General features: G+C 42.5%; 1 protein-coding gene across 15 annotated transcripts in view; it reads right to left on the bottom strand.

The window, feature by feature from the left end:
* LOC105472403 (mbt domain containing 1) overlaps window positions 1-15,676 on the bottom strand; it is an 89,405-nt gene that overhangs the window by 14,188 nt on the left and 59,541 nt on the right. For all 15 annotated transcript variants that reach the window (XM_011725638.3, XM_011725642.3, XM_071082948.1 and 12 more), the window contains 9 exons: window positions 14,503-14,637; window positions 13,841-13,929; window positions 13,087-13,321; window positions 12,410-12,465; window positions 11,980-12,084; window positions 5,651-5,798; window positions 3,244-3,326; window positions 2,600-2,834; window positions 2,026-2,103 (listed from right to left, as the gene is read on the bottom strand). In XM_011725638.3, the coding sequence (XP_011723940.2) occupies window positions 2,026-2,103; window positions 2,600-2,834; window positions 3,244-3,326; window positions 5,651-5,798; window positions 11,980-12,084; window positions 12,410-12,465; window positions 13,087-13,321; window positions 13,841-13,929; window positions 14,503-14,637 (1,164 nt within the window). The remainder of the gene's footprint in view (window positions 1-2,025; window positions 2,104-2,599; window positions 2,835-3,243; window positions 3,327-5,650; window positions 5,799-11,979; window positions 12,085-12,409; window positions 12,466-13,086; window positions 13,322-13,840; window positions 13,930-14,502; window positions 14,638-15,676) is intronic.

The raw sequence follows: 15,676 nt of genomic DNA, 5'->3' as shown, positions 1-15,676 counted from the left end.
AGACGGAGTCTCGCTCTGTCACCCAGGCTGGAGTGCAGTGGCCGGATCTCAGCTCACTGCAAGCTCCGCCTCCCGGGTTCACGCCATTCTCCTGCCTCAGCCTCCCGAGTAGCTGGGACTACAGGCGCCTGCCACCTCGCTCGGCTAAGTTTTTGTATTTTTAGTAGAGACGGGGTTTCACTGTGTTACCCAGGATGGTCTCGATCTCCTGACCTCGTGATCTGCCCGTCTCGGCCTCCCAAAGTGCTGGGATTACAGGCTTGAGCCACCGCGCCCGGCCGAGACCACCATTTTTGTAAAAATATAAAAACTAGCTGGACATGGTGGTATACTCCTGTAGTTCCAGCTACTCCAGGGGCTGAGGTGGGCGAATTGCTTGTACCCGGGAAGTCGAGGCTGCAGTGAGCCAAGATCATACCACTGCATTCCAGCCTGGTTGAGAGACTGAGACTCTGTCTCAAAAAAAATATATATATATATATATATATATATATATTTATATAGATATATATATAACCTTATCTAAGAATGAAATGAAATATGGCCAGGTGTGGTGGCTCATGTCTGTAATCCCAGGACTTTGGGAGGCTGAGGCAGGCAGATCGCTTGAGCCTGGAAGTTTGAGCCCAGTCTGGGCAACATGGCAAGGCTCTGTCTCTACAAAAAAAACAAAAATTAGCTGAGTGTGTGGCAACACATACCTGTGGTTCAAGCTACTCAGGAAGCTGGGGTGGGAGGACTGCTTGAGCCAGGGAAAGTCAAGGCTGTAGTGAGTGGAGATTGTGTCACTGCACTCCATTCCAGCCTGGGCAACAAGGTAAGACCTTGTCTCACACACACACACACACCCCCCTACACAAAAGAATGAAATATTCTCTGACAAGTTTTATGAAGAGAGAAGCTATGGTTTTCTATGATGGGGAATTAGATTTAAAAAAATCAAATATAGTTAACAACATATTTTATATTACTTTGGCTTATGCCAACAATTCACTGTAAGGTAAAACATAGCATAGAAAAAAAATTTTTTTTTTGAGATGGAGTTTCGCTCTTGTTGCCTAGGCTAGAGTGCAATGGCACAATCTCGGTTCACCTCAACCTCTGCCTCCTGGGTTCAAGTGATTCTCCTGCCTCAGCCTCCCGGGTTCAAGTGATTCTCCTGCCTCAGCCTCCCGGGTTCAAGTGATTCTCCTGCCTCAGCCTCCCAAGTAGCTGAGATTACAGGCATGAGTCACCACGCCTGGCTAATTTTTTAGTATAGAAAGCATTTCTAAAAAGATTTGGTAAAGCTTGTTTGCCATCAACTTGGATTTCTTACCAGTATCACTCCAGAAAGTTTTGCTTTCTAAGAAAAATGGGTTTATTAGGCTTCACATCTACTGTAAGCATCAAGCATCTGCTAATGTTTTTTTGTTTGTTTTTTTGGGATAGAGTCTTGCTGTGTTGCCCAAGCTGGAGGTAGTGGCGCAATCTTGGCTCACTGCAACCTCTGCCTCCCAGGTTCACGCGATTCTCCTGCCTCAGCCTCCTGAGTAGTTGGGACTACAGACGCCTGCCACCACACCTGGCATATTTTTTGTATTTTTGGTGGAGACAGGTTTCACCGTGTTAGCCAGAATGGTCTCAATCTCCTGACCTTGTGATCCGCCCGCCTCAGCCTCCTAAAGTGCTGGGATTACAGGCATGAGCCACTGCACCCGGCTGCTAATTTTTCTTTTTAAATAAAGTTTTTAAAAAGGATTAAATTTTAGTAGGTTTTACATATTATTTCAAGAGTCATTCACAGGCTCTATTCTTTACCACGTATACTTTAAATACTGTGGTAATCATTTCTCCTGTCAGTAAAACATCAGTGTTTCTCATTATTGCAAGGGTTTGCCTTTTATGGCATACTGCACCTTTAAGCACAATACATAACGCACAATCATCAGTTCTCACAAGAGATAGCATTTTCTGTCCAAGAACACTGTGACTCCAATTAGTTAACAATTAGAAAATGTATGTGAACACCACGTGGTGACCCACTTTTCTTATGTCCTTTGTATTGCTGGGACTTAGCCTTTTTCTTCTGTTTTGATGAAGCTGATTGGTTTTCTCTTGATGCTGAAAAATAAAAAGGAAAATTGGTACCAGATAATTGTTCACAATTTAGATGATACAGTTGTCTAGATACAACTTAGATGAACTATCTTTACCAAGACTTATTTAAGTACATCATGGTCTGAAAATAAGGATACTTGTTCCTACAAAACCACAGCCTCAAAACGAGACAGATTCCACTATTTATTCAAAACCATTTATTACATACCAATAAACTTTTAGTCTGTAATTTTTAACTCACTAAAATAGTAAGTCTAGTTTAATTTGGTGACTGTTGTGTTTCTATAGTCATTATGTAACTGACTATTGGATTCACACTGCCATGGTACACATGGTCTGATTCTGTGATATTGTTGTTGAGTCTTAATGTCTTACCTGGCAACCAATCAGACATAGGTATATTCTTGTCCTGTGAGCTCAAAAGATGACTTATGTGAGATAGTCCTCTGGAGAATTGCTGATTTTTACAAAAGGACACCTTTTCTGTATACCAACTTACACTGTGATGCTGGAGGCTGTAGTTGATATCCAGTTAACTGACACCACCCTACAGGATAGAGGTCAGGGGACTCACAGTCTACCCACTGATCATACTCTTCTTCCCATCCATCAAAATGTATCCTCAAGAGACGATGAATAATTCGAGTTACTGTGGCTACACATATTAAACGTGGCTCCATGAGATCTACTGCTTCTAATTTCATTCCTACACGAAATCCGTGATTTGGAACATCCTGACACAGAGAAGAAAACATTAATATTGGTATAAAGAAAGAATGCGCAACCCTACTACCATTAAGAAAGCAAAAAACAGAAGCGACAAGGTAAATAACATAATTTAAACCAAAAATTCCAAATAATTCTTTAACTATTTAAACATAATATGAAGGTGAAGCATTGAAAAACTAGTTAGGAAAAGTATTCATTTCATTTTCATTTGGATTAAACATGAAACATAGTTTGGAAACAAGATTTGATTCCTAGGTAAAGAAAATATTCATATTGTTTCATTGCTATATATCTGTTTATATTACATCTCCAATGAGAAATTCTAATATAAAGCAAAGACATTTTTATGAACATAAATTGTATTTGTGGGGCATTAATAAGTCCTCACATAATTATGCTGCCATTTAAATTTACCTTATTAAATAGTTTTACTGGTGCTGCAATGGAGCCAGTTTCCCTGAGGTAGTCAAACCATTTAAAAGGAAGTTTTGTGTAACCTAAAAAACACAACTGGTTTAACTAGCAGTTCATTTAAAATTAGCATAATATTAAAATGCAGACAAAAAGTAACAGTATACAAAATCTTAAGAGCATAGGTTACATGATCAATTTTATTTTTTTTGAGACAGGGTCTTGCTCTGTCACCCAGGCTGGAGTGCAGTAGTGCTCTCAACGACTTACTGCAGCCTCAACCTCCAGGGCTCAAGTGATTCTCCTGCCTCAGCCTCTCTAGTAGCTGCGAATACACGTGCATGCCACTGTGACAGGCTAATTTTTTGTTGTTTTTTTTTTTTTTTTTTTTTGAGGCGGAGTTTCGCTCTGTCTCCCAGGCTGGAGTGCAGTGGCCGGATCTCAGCTCACTGCAAGCTCCGCCTCCCGGGTTTACGCCATTCTCCTGCCTCAGCCTCCCGAGTAGCTGGGACTACAGGCGCCCGCCACCTCGCCCGGCTAGTTTTTTTTGTATTTTTTAGTAGAGACGGGGTTTCACCATGTTAGCCAGGATGGTCTCGATCTCCTGACCTCGTGATCCGCCCGTCTCGGCCTCCCAAAGTGCTGGGATTACAGGCTTGAGCCACCGCGCCCGGCCTTTTGTTGTTTTTAGTAGAGACAAGGTCTCCCTATGTTGCTCAGGTTGTTCTCAAACTTCTGGTCTCAAGCAATCCTCCTGCCTCAGTCTCTCAAAGTGCTGGGATTACAGGCATGAGCCACTGCACCTGGCCTATATGATTTATACTGCTAGTGCAATAATTCTTCCATGTTACACAGATTTCCCTCCCCTTTCTAGAAACACTGGTACGCCCACTTAGTGTAACGCAAAAGTGGCTCTCTTTTTCTGTTTACTACAAGGGTACACTTGCTCTTTCAATCCTAGGCTTTAGAAGAGTCTAGCACCTAATACTATGGAGTGATATTTTTCTTTCCTTGCAAGAAAGAAAACTGGCTGAGCAAATGCCATGTTTATAGACCTCTGTTATAGCTTTCCTCCTTTCTTAGAGGAACAACTTAATGCTCAAGTATTAAAATTTGGAAAATGACTGGTTAAACCATGAGTAAAACAGCCATCCTTTTATAAGTCCACATAGGGCTGGGTGCAGTGGCTCACACCTATAATCCCAGCACATTGGGAGGCCAAGGTGGGCAGATCATTTGAGACCAGGAGTTTGTGATGAGCCTGGCCTACATGGCGAAACCCCATATCTATTAAAAATAGAAAAATCAGCTGGGCGTGGTGGTGTACACCTGCAATTCCAGCTACTTGGGAGGGGAGGCACAAGAATCACTTGAACCTGGGAGGTGGAGGCTGTAAAGAGGTGAGATAGCATCATTGCATTCCAGCCTGGGTGACAGAGCGAGACTGTCTCAAAAAAAAAAAAAAAAAAAAAAAGTCCACATAGCTAAATGTGGTGGTTCACTCCTAATCCCAGTGCTTTGGGGAGGCTGAAGTGGGAGGATCACTTGAGGCCAGGATTTCTTTTTTTTTTTTTTGAGACGGAGTCTCGCTTTGTCGCCCAGGCTGGAGTGCAGTGGCCGGATCTCAGCTCACTGCAAGCTCCGCCTCCCGGGTTCACGCCATTCTCCTGCCTCAGCCTCCCCAGTAGCTGGGACTACAGGCGCCCACCACCTCGCCCGGCTAGTTTTTTGTATTTTTAGTAGAGACGGGGTTTCACCGTGTTAGCCAGGATGGTCTCGATCTCCTGACCTCGTGATCCGCCCGTCTCGGCCTCCCAAAGTGCTGGGATTACAGGCTTGAGCCACCGCGCCCGGCCAAGGCCAGGATTTCAAGACCAGCCTGGGTAACACAGTGAGAGTCCCGTCTGTACATACAAAGAAAAAAGAAAGAAAAAAAAAAAGTCAGATATAGTTGTGCCTTTCAGCTATAGTTTCAGCTACTAGGGAGGCTGAGGTGGGAGGATTGCTTGGACCCAGGAATTGGAAGTTACCGTGAGCTATGATTGTGCCACTGCACTTCAGCCTGGGCAACAGAGTAAGACCCTGTCTTTACTGGGGGAAAAAAAAAATTATATATGCCACAGCCTGTTGAGCCTGTATTACTGACTCAACAGAGTTTGAGAATACCAATTCATGTTATAAAATACACAGATGCTCAGGAAAAATTATATACTACTGTAATTTATTAAAGTAAGCTAGAATACAGTACTTTATATTTTTAGAGCAACCTACAGCTCCTGTATGTATATGTATATCCACACACGTTATATACATACTCAGGAAATCTAGAGCTGTGTTAAATGTTGTAAATGGAAACCATGTAAGAAGAAAGCAAAGATTAAACTCCAGTGTTTATATTAGGATGAAGTACCTCTGGGTGGAGTAAGTTCAATCATGTTAATTTCACAGAAACCGACAGGAAAAATAGAAGGAGAGGTTGCATGGTAACAGAACCAGTCAGATCCGTCTGCTGCTTCTGAGCCATCGATCCCAATCATCAGGAATCCATCAGCTAGCACCTTTTAAATTAAGAGAATTCTAAGTACTTGAAATTAGATACTACTATTACAAAAATAATACTTTGACATTCTAAAAGAAAGGAAAATCTATTATATAAAGGTCTCTTTAAAGTGAAACATGCTTCTCTATTGAGTTATGTTAAATAACAGAAGTTCTAATGAAAAAAAACCTATGTAAATTCTAGTGTGTTCCAGAAATAAAAGCAGGATTACCTAGAACTGACCTCAGAGGTCTGAGAAAAGCAGTGCCTTTGACCATGGCTATAGCTGCCTGCTGTCGCAGCATCATGAAACTGGGGCTGAGTGCTCTTATAATTTACCTATCTAGTTTCAGCTAGGCTCCAAATCCTACTTGATATCACTTTTACTTCTTTCTTTCTGATTTATCACATAGAGTTTTTACAAACCGTCTCCACTTTCTTCAACCTCCAACTTCATCTCTTTTATGCTACAGATAACCATACTCCTCTATGGCAGATGCTAAGGCTGGTCCACGTTAAGGGTCCTCTTGTTTGTTTCTTCACGCCTCAGAGACTGTTGTAACAAGTAACCCACTCCCCCTTTTTGAGACAAGGTCTTGCTCTGTCATTCAGGCTGGAGTGCAACGGTGCAAACATGGCCCACTGCAGCCTTGACCTCCCCGGCTCAAGTAGCTTCTGTCTCTGCCTCCTGAGTAGCTAGGACTACAGGTGCACACCATCACACTTGGCTAATTTTTTAATTTTTATTTTGTAGAGATGGGGTCTCACCATGTTGCTCAGGCTGGTCTCAAACTCCTAGGCTCAAGTGATCCTTCTGCTTTGGCCTCCCAAAGTGTTGGGATTATAGGCATGAGCCACCACTCCCGGCTGTCCCCACTCCGCCTTTTTTTTTTTTGAGACGGAGTTTCCCTTGTCACCTAGGCTGAAGTGCAATGGGTTGATCTTGGCTCACTGCAACCTCTGCCTCCCGGGTTCAAGTGATTCTCCTGCCTCAGCCTCCCAAGTAGCTGGGATTACAGGCATGTGCTAGCATGCCCAGCTGATCTTTGTATTTTTAGTAGAGATGGGGTTTCATCATGTTGGCCAGGCTGGTCTTGGAACTCCTGACCTAAGGTGACCCACCCACCTTGGCCAGGCTGCCCCCACTCTTTAAAACTAAGATAAACTTCCCCATCTTGTCCTATTACCATTGGAATTTTGCTTTCAAAAGACCATCTCTTATATTCTAATGTTCCCAATTTCCATTATATTAAAAATATTTTGGCCGGGCGCGGTAGCTCATGCCTATAATCCCAGCACTTTGGGAGGCCAAGGTAGGCAGATCACCTGAGGTCAGGAGTTCGAGACCAGACTGGCCAACATGGTGAAACCCTGTCTCTACTAAAAATACAAAAATTAGCCAGGCATGGTGCAGGCGCCTGTAATCCCAGCTACTTGGGAGGCTGAGGCAGGGAGAATTGCTTGAACCTGGGAGGTGGAGGTTACAGTGAGCCGAGATCATGCCACTGCACTCCAGCCTGGGCGACAGAGCGAGACTGTCTCAAAGGGGGAAAAAAATTTTTTTTTTACTTTAAAATAGGTTCAAAGTTATAGAATAGTAGAATAAATTCTATTCACCCAAAGACTCAATTCAAGTTACATATACGCAACTCCTTGCAGTTGATTTTTGTCTTTATCTATTATTATATACACTTTTTTTTTTTTTTTTTTGAGATGGCGTCTCACTTTGTTGTCCAGGCTGGAGTGCAGTGATGCATTCTCAGCCCACTGCAACCTCCCCCTGCTGTGTTCAAGTAATTCTTCTGTCTCAGGCTCCCAAGTAGCTGGGATTACAGGTGCTCACCACCACACCTGACTAATTTTTGTATTTTTAGTACAGATGGGGTTTTGCCATGTTGGCTGGGTTGAATTCCTGGCCTCAAGTGATCCTCCTGCCTCTGCCTCCCAAATATTCCTTTATATTTTTTATTTATTTGTTGAATTTTTGTTTTTGGCTTTTTCCTGCAGTATTTTGCCTTTATCTAAACTGCTAAATTCACAAATAAACTCCTAATTTGCCCAACCCAGTGGCCTTTTCCCCCAGCACTACCCTCCTCAAATTTCAGCCTCACTGAGTATCTGCTACTTGCTCACTACTTTTTTTTTTTTTTTTGGAGACACGGTTGCCCAGGCTGAGGTGCAGTGGTACAATCATGGCTCACTGAAGCCAACTTCCGTGAGCTCAGGTGATCCTCCCACTTTAGCCTCCTGGGTAGCTGGGTCTATAGGTGTGCCACCACACCCAACTAATTTTTGTAGAGACAGGGTTTTGCCCTATTGCTTAGGCTGGTAGCGAACTCCTAGGGGCCAAGGTGGGCTCAAGCGATCTGCCCGCCTCGGCCTCCCAAAGTACTAGGATTACAGGTGTGAGCTACCACACCCAACCTACTCTTAACTTTCTGAAACATTTTCTCCTAGTCTCTTATCACATTCTGGTCTACCAATCAATCTTCTCATCTCTCTGATCATTCCTTCTGCATTCCTTTTGGTACTTGCTCTTTCACCTCCAACCTTCACGTTTCTGATTTTAGCTTTTTTCTGTCTGTTTTGATGACCTCATCCACCCCAGTGCTATAATGATCAACTTTTACACCAGTGATTCCTAAAGTTTTATCATGAGTTTGCCTCTCTTCCAGTGTCTCGGTCCAGCATTTTACCTGCATGCTGAACGTATTCTCTGAGTTAGTACAGGGTGTCAAATCAACAACTCCTCTTACTCCTTTAGAGGTAATCAATCACCATGTTCCACAACTCTACCTCAACTTGCCATTAATCTCTGTCTTGACTTTGCTATCTTGTTTGATATAATTGCTTTCAGCCATCCTCTATTGATGCTGCCCCTCTTAGTAAAAATTTCCTTCAGTCCAGTCTCTGTTCAGGCCAGAACCTTTACACCAAGTTATCCTGTCTACTAAAAACTCTCGGATCACTTGACCAAGTGTTTAAAGCCTGTAATACTGGTTCCACACTATCTTTTGGTCTCTTCCCCCAAGTTCCTTTCTCTGGTTATTTCTATATGGTAAACATGTACACTAAATTTACTACTCTCAAGTTTGACAGCTTTGCCTACGACCTCTGGACAGAACTATCCCACTTACATGGGATTCCTTTCTTCATTCTTCTAAATACAGGTGACTGGACTAGGGACTTGTATGTATCACATATGGACCCAAACCAAAGGCTTAGCTCAGCTATTCAGACTCTTTCTCAGTAATTAGAATCAACAGACACAGAGACTGCTGTCACATGGGTGGTAGCTAGAACTGAAAGGATCCTCCCACCTCAGCCTCCCAAAGTGCTGGAATTGCAGGCGTGAGCCACCAAGCCTGGCCTTGACTGTGATTCTGATCGTGTAGACATGGAGTAGATCGTGGGAATCTATGTGATTTTTGTTGTTGTTGTTATTTGAGATGGAGTCTCACTCTATGCCTAGGCCAAAGGGCAGTGGCTAGATCTCAGCTCACTGCAACCTCCGCCTCCCGGGTTCAAGTGATTCTCTTGCCTCAGCCTTTCGAGTAGCTGGGATTACAAGCGCACACCACCACACCTGGCTAATTTTTGTATGGAGATGGGGTTTCATCATGTTTGCCAGGCTGGTCTTGAACTCCTGACCTCAAGTGATCCACCCGCCTTGGCCTCCCAAAGTGCTGGGATTACAGGCGTAAGGCATCGCACCAAGCCTTTAATTTTTTCTTTTTTTTTTTGAGACAGAGTTTTTGCTCTTGTTGCCCAGGCTGGAGTGCAATGGCACGATCTCAGCTCACTACAACTTCTGTGTCCCAGGTTCAAGCAATTCTCCTGCCTCAGCCTCCCAAGTTACTGGGATTACAGGCGCCTGCCCCCAGGCCCGGCTAATTTTTTTGTATTTTTAGTTTCATCATGTTGGCCAGGCTGGTCTTGAACTCCTGACCTCGTGACCCACCCTTCTAAAGTGCTGGAATTACAGGTGTGAGCCACTTGGCCTGGCCTTTTTTTTTTTCCTTTTTAACATGATAAAGGTGTTTCAGGAATCAGTGTTTTAAATTTTTTTTTTTTTTTTTTTTTTTTTTTGAGACAGTCTTGCTCTGTTGCCTAGGATGGAATGCAGTGGTGCGATCTCAGCTCACTGCAACCTCCCCTTCCTGGGTTCAAGCAATTCTTCTGCCTCAGCCTCCCGAGCAGTTGGAACTACAGGCGCCTGCCACCATGCCCAGCTAATTTTTGTGTTTTTAGTAGAGATGGGGTCTCACCATATTGGCCAGGCTGGTCTCGAACTCCTGACCTTGTGATCTGCCTGCCTCGGCCTGTTTTAAATCTTACTGGGTCATTCTGATCACTAGTCAGGAAAAGAGGAGGAACAGGGTTTGGAGCCAGTCTTGTCCAGCTGTTTGACCATGTGACATGGCAAGTCATCATAATTGTTTTTCTTTTTCCTTTTCTGAGATGGAGTCTCGCTCTGTCGCCCAGGCTGGAGTGCAGTGGCGCCATCTCGGCTCACTGCAACCCCCACCTCCTGGGTTCAAGTGATTCTCCTGCCTCAGCCTCCCGAGTAGCTGGGACTACAGGCGCATGCCACCACACTTGGCTAATTTTTTGTATTTTTAGTAGAGATGGGGTTTCACCGTATTAGACAGGATGGTCTTGATATCCTGACCTTGTGATCTGCTCGCCTCAGCCTCCCAAAGTGCTGGGATTACAGGTGTGAGCTACCATGCCCAGGCCATCATAATTGTTTTTCTTTTAGCTCAAGGTTTTAAACTGTTGAAATGCAAATTATGACTTAAGTTACACCTTTATGTAAGCAGATTTTCCTTAGGTGGTTCTAGACCATGGCTGTACATGATATTCACCTGGGGCCTTAAAAAACCGCCAATGTTAGCCAGGCAGGTGGCCCCTGCCTGTAATCCCAGCTACTCAGCAGGCTGAGGCAGGAGAACTGCTTGAGCTCCGGAGTTCGAGACTATCCTGGGCAATACAGTGAGACCCCATTGCTAAGAAAACAACAACAACAAAAAACTGGCTGGGTGTGGTGGCTTGTGCCTGTAGTGCCAGCTGCTCAGGAAGCTGAAGTGGGAGAACTGCTTGAGCTCAAGGCTGTGGTGAGCTATGATCACGCCACTGCACTACAGCCTGGGTGACAGGGCGAGACACCATCTCAGAAAAAAAAAAAAAAAGGAAAGGCCAGGCGTGGTGGCTCATGCCTGTAATCCCAGCACTGTGGGAGGCCGAGGCAGGTGGGTCACTTGAGTCCAGGAATTCGAGACCAGCCTGGGAAATATGGTGAAATCCCATCTCTACAAAATATATAAAAATTAGCCAGCACCTGTAGTCCCAGCTACTCAGGGGGCTGAGGCAGGAGGATCACTTGAGCCTGGGAGGCAGAGGTTGCAGTGTGCTGAGATCATGCCACTGCACTCCAGCCTGGGTGACAGAGTGAGACCATGTCTTAAAAAGAAAAAAAAAAAATGCTGGGTGCTGTGGCTCATGTCTATAATCCTAGAACTTTAGGAGGATTGCCTCAGCCCAGGAGTCTGAGACCAGCCTGGGCAACCCAGGGAGACCCTGTACCTACAAAAATAAAAATAAGAAAATTAGCCAGGAATGAAAGGACACACCAGTGATCCCAGCCACTCTGAAGGCTGAGGTGGGAAGGTCACTTGAGCCTGTGATCACACTACTGCACTCCCGCCTAGGTGACAGAGAGAGATTGTGTCTCAAAAAAATGAACAAACAAACAAAACCCAAGAATCTCTCTTCTAGGTCTTTTTGTACGAGCAGTTTCAGATGAGGGGGAAAAGAGAAAAGAAGCAAAAACTACCACCAAAAGGAAGAAAAGGGCCTAAAAAGGAAACACAGGAAACTGAAGATAAACTTGGCCTTGTTACAATTCTGAATTGGACTAGCCTTGACTAGAAGTAACTTAAATAAATATTTTCCCTCTAAATTAGGATATACTTCCACAAGTAAATGTAGCAGACTCAAAATGACAATCTTGACAATAAACTATATAAGAAAGATCAGGAATTCAAACTTATTTTGAAATTCCTAGCAACCTTCTCTCCAGTGAAGATACACACACATACACATTTTATGTCAAAATGAATATGCTTGGGGACTCCTTCTATTAGCTTACACCCAAATCCTATAATTGCATTTCTATATTTTAAAACCTATTATCTTACCTTTCTAATGGTTGCGACACATATTGTAGAAAGATTTAATGGGTCTATAGCTTCCAATTTCATTCCTTCCTTGAACCATTCCCCACTCTGGTCTACTTCTTTTACCTAAAGAATTATATGAAAGCACATCTACTGTTACAAATGTTGTTATTTTAATAATTAAAATATTACCAATGTGAAAAGATTTACCAGGTGCCTTCTCCTACCTACCTAGTATTATAACTCAAACTTCCATCAAAGTTTAGAGAGAATTCAGACAAATAGAATTTAAGAATAATTATAATAAAGAGTTGTGACACCTATGAATTTACAAGGTCTTAATTCTTTTAAGTGAACACATGTAACTGTGATTTCCGTAATTTTAGGAAAAAACCCACAACCCTCTTTCAAACCTAATTTACAAATGAGGGTTCTTATAAAAACTTCTTACCTTAGCAAATAAATGTGGTGGTGTATCAAAATGTCCATCCTGTTTCTTTGTAATATCTACAAGGAAAAGTTACACACTAATCTGTCAGCATTTGTGAGAAGACCAAAAACCACGTTCTTTGAAGGCTTCAAACTCACAAGGTATGTCATACTATAAAACATGGCAAAAAGACATGCCTTCTACATTTGGGGTGAATATTCTTTAATAGTCTTTTCTCTCTTCAGGGTACATGTGCATATATGCTTTTAAATATATTCAGCCAATTTTAATGCTCATAATTTTAATGTAATTCCCTAGTTAGAAAATTACAACTTTAGAAGCATGTTTTCATGTGCTTAGTATTAAGTCTAACCACATTTAATCTTGCTATTTTGATTAAAATTGAATGGAAAGGGAAAGGGATCTTTAGATCTTTCAAATGGGCTGAATAATAAAAGAAAGAAATAACTGTAGTTGTGACCAAAAGTTCATTCTTTTGAAGAACAAGTGGAAGGAATATAAAAAAATTTATTAGGACACTAATATGGTGTGAACCTTCACTAATTAAGGTAGAATAAGCAGCCCAAAAAACTAGAATGCTATTTTTGATCTGTGCAATTCTGCAGAGAAAAATAACCAACTAGTATAATTCAGCCTCAATGATGCTTTTGACAGGAGTTCTTGTGACAGGTGCTTACCAGATCTTTTGAATCGATGACCTATGCTTCGAGACCAACCGATATGATGTATTAATGGGCTGTGCATATGGCACCAGAAGTCATCTGTTCTATCTTCGCTTTCTTCATACACTAGTCTTAATCTTCCTCCAATTACACTTTCCACCACTGCTACTCGTGTTCGACACAAATGCCTCTTGTCAACCACTTCTACTCTCATGCAAGGTTTGAAAGGATACTGCATACTCTCTGAAACCTTAAAAGCATACAAAAAAAACTGCTCGAAATTCATGACAAAGGTCTACAAGAAATTTTCGTATTATACTGTAAAAAATACTGAATGCATTTGAAATGTAACACACATCATCTGGTTCACAAAATTAAACCAATTCCTTAAAAATGTTCTTTGTTACCCTTGTTTTTTAGAGCTCTTCGGTCTTTTTTTTTTTTTGAGATGGAGTCTCGCTCTGTCGCCCAGGCTGGAGTGCAGTGGCCAGATCTCAGCTCACTGCAAGCTCCGCCTCCAGGGTTTATGCCATTCTCCTGCCTCAGCCTCCCAAGTAGATGGAACTACAGGCGCCCGCCACCTCGCCCAGCTAGTTTTTTTTTTTTGTGTGTGTGTTTTTTAGTAGAGACAGGGTTTCACTGTGTTAGCCAGGATGGTCTCAATCTCCTGACCTCGTGATCCACCCATCTCGGCCTCCCAAAGTGCTGGGATTACAGGCTTAAGCCACCGTGCCCGGCCTCTTCAGTCTTTATAAGATCCTGTTTTTACCTTTTGTGAGAAATCAGGAGGAAGTGTTTTGGCACCAGTAAGTCGTTTCACTAGAAAAGCTTTCCAGTTTGTATATTTATGCTGAATAGCTAAAACAGAAGAAATAACCAGTCATACTTTGGCAAAAAAGAACTGCTTCATAAATTATTTGTTAAAAAAGTAACAAATTTCCTTGCAAAGTCAGACTATTAACATTCTGAAAGGTAACAAATATAGAGAAAGCAAGTATATGCCTTGCCAGCAAAAAGCTGCTTGACACCAAAAAATTACTTTTTTTTTTTTTTTTTTTTTTTGAGATGGAGTCTCGCTCTGTCACCCAGGCTGGAGTGCAGTGGTGCGATCTTGGCTCACTGCAACCTCCATCTCCCCAGTTCAAGGATTCTTCTGCCTCAGCCTCCTGAGTACAGGCACACACCACCATGCCCAGCTAATTTTTATATTTTTAGTCGAGATGGGGTTTCGCCATGTTGGTCAGGCTGCTCTCAAACACCTGACCTCAAGTGATCCAACTGCCTCGGCCTCCCAAAGTGCTGGGATTTACAGGCAGGTGTGAGCGACCATACCTGGCCTTTAATTTCCATAATACTTTAACATTGCTATGTGTAAAACAGCATTAAAGTACACATATAAAAAAGTACGGTAAGGGTAAATAAGCTACTTACTTCTAGGAGGAACAAGAGGTTTTCCGCTGGCTGCACACCAACCAACTGGATGGATATCAGAACCACATATATTGCACCAGAAGTCCAGACCAGAGTCATTTTCAAATCCTTCATATCTTAAAAGGGCATTGTAACCTGAAACCCAGAAATAAATCACTACATAGTAAGAAAATAAAATTAAATAAAACAATACAGCATCTGACAGCAGTTGTCAAACTAGTGTCTATCTGCAACAGAATCACCTGCAGGGTTTGTTAACAGACAGATGGCTGGGTCCCCCTCCAGAGATTCTGATTTTGTAGATATTGGGTAGAACTGAGAATATGCCTTTTTAACAAGTCCTCAGGTGATGCTGTTGCTGCTGGTCTACGGACCAAACATTGAGAATCATTTGTTCAGTGCAAACAGTTCAACTGTTTTCAGCACATGGCCTCCTTACATGTGTTTCAATTGTACCCATAATTTCTTTTTCTTTTCTTTTTTGAGATGGAGTCTTGTTCTGTTGCCTAGGCTGGAGTGCAGTGGCGCAGTCTTGCCTTACTACAACCTTGGCTTCCTGGGTTCAAGTGATTCTCCTACCTCAGCCTCCTGAGTAGTAGCTGGGATTATAGGCGCACATATATATATATATATATAAATAAAAACATAAAATTATACATATGACATTTATTTATGTATAAGCATATAATATAAACATATAAAATACGTATTATATATTTATTTATATAATTATATATATACATTTTATGAAGACAGGGTCTTGCTCTGTCACCCAGGCTGGAGTGCAGTGGTGTGATCTTGGCTCACTGCAACCTCTGCCTCCCGGGTTCAAGTGATTCACTTGCCTCAGCCTCCCAAGTAGCTGGGATTACAGGCCGTGTGCCACCACGCCCAGCTAATTTTTGTATTTTGTAGAGATGGGGTTTCACCATGTTGGCCAGGCTAGTCTCGAACTCCCGACCTCAGGTGATCTGCCCGCCTTGGCCTCCCAAAGTGCTGGGATTACAGGCTTGAGCCACCGCGCCTGGCCTTGAAGTATATTTCAAAGAAACTGCTTTATCCAGGTGCTCAGGTGGCCAATTACTCCTGGGTAATTTGAATGTAGCTACTTTAAGAATCTAAATTTTTCTGTTGTATGTATTTAGAAATAAGATTTGAATATGCCAGGTAAAAA

The sequence above is a fragment of the Macaca nemestrina genome, chromosome 17 (assembly GCF_043159975.1).
Source record: "Macaca nemestrina isolate mMacNem1 chromosome 17, mMacNem.hap1, whole genome shotgun sequence".
Classification (NCBI taxonomy): domain Eukaryota; kingdom Metazoa; phylum Chordata; class Mammalia; order Primates; family Cercopithecidae; genus Macaca; species Macaca nemestrina.
This window is presented reverse-complemented; position numbering and strand designations above follow the sequence as displayed.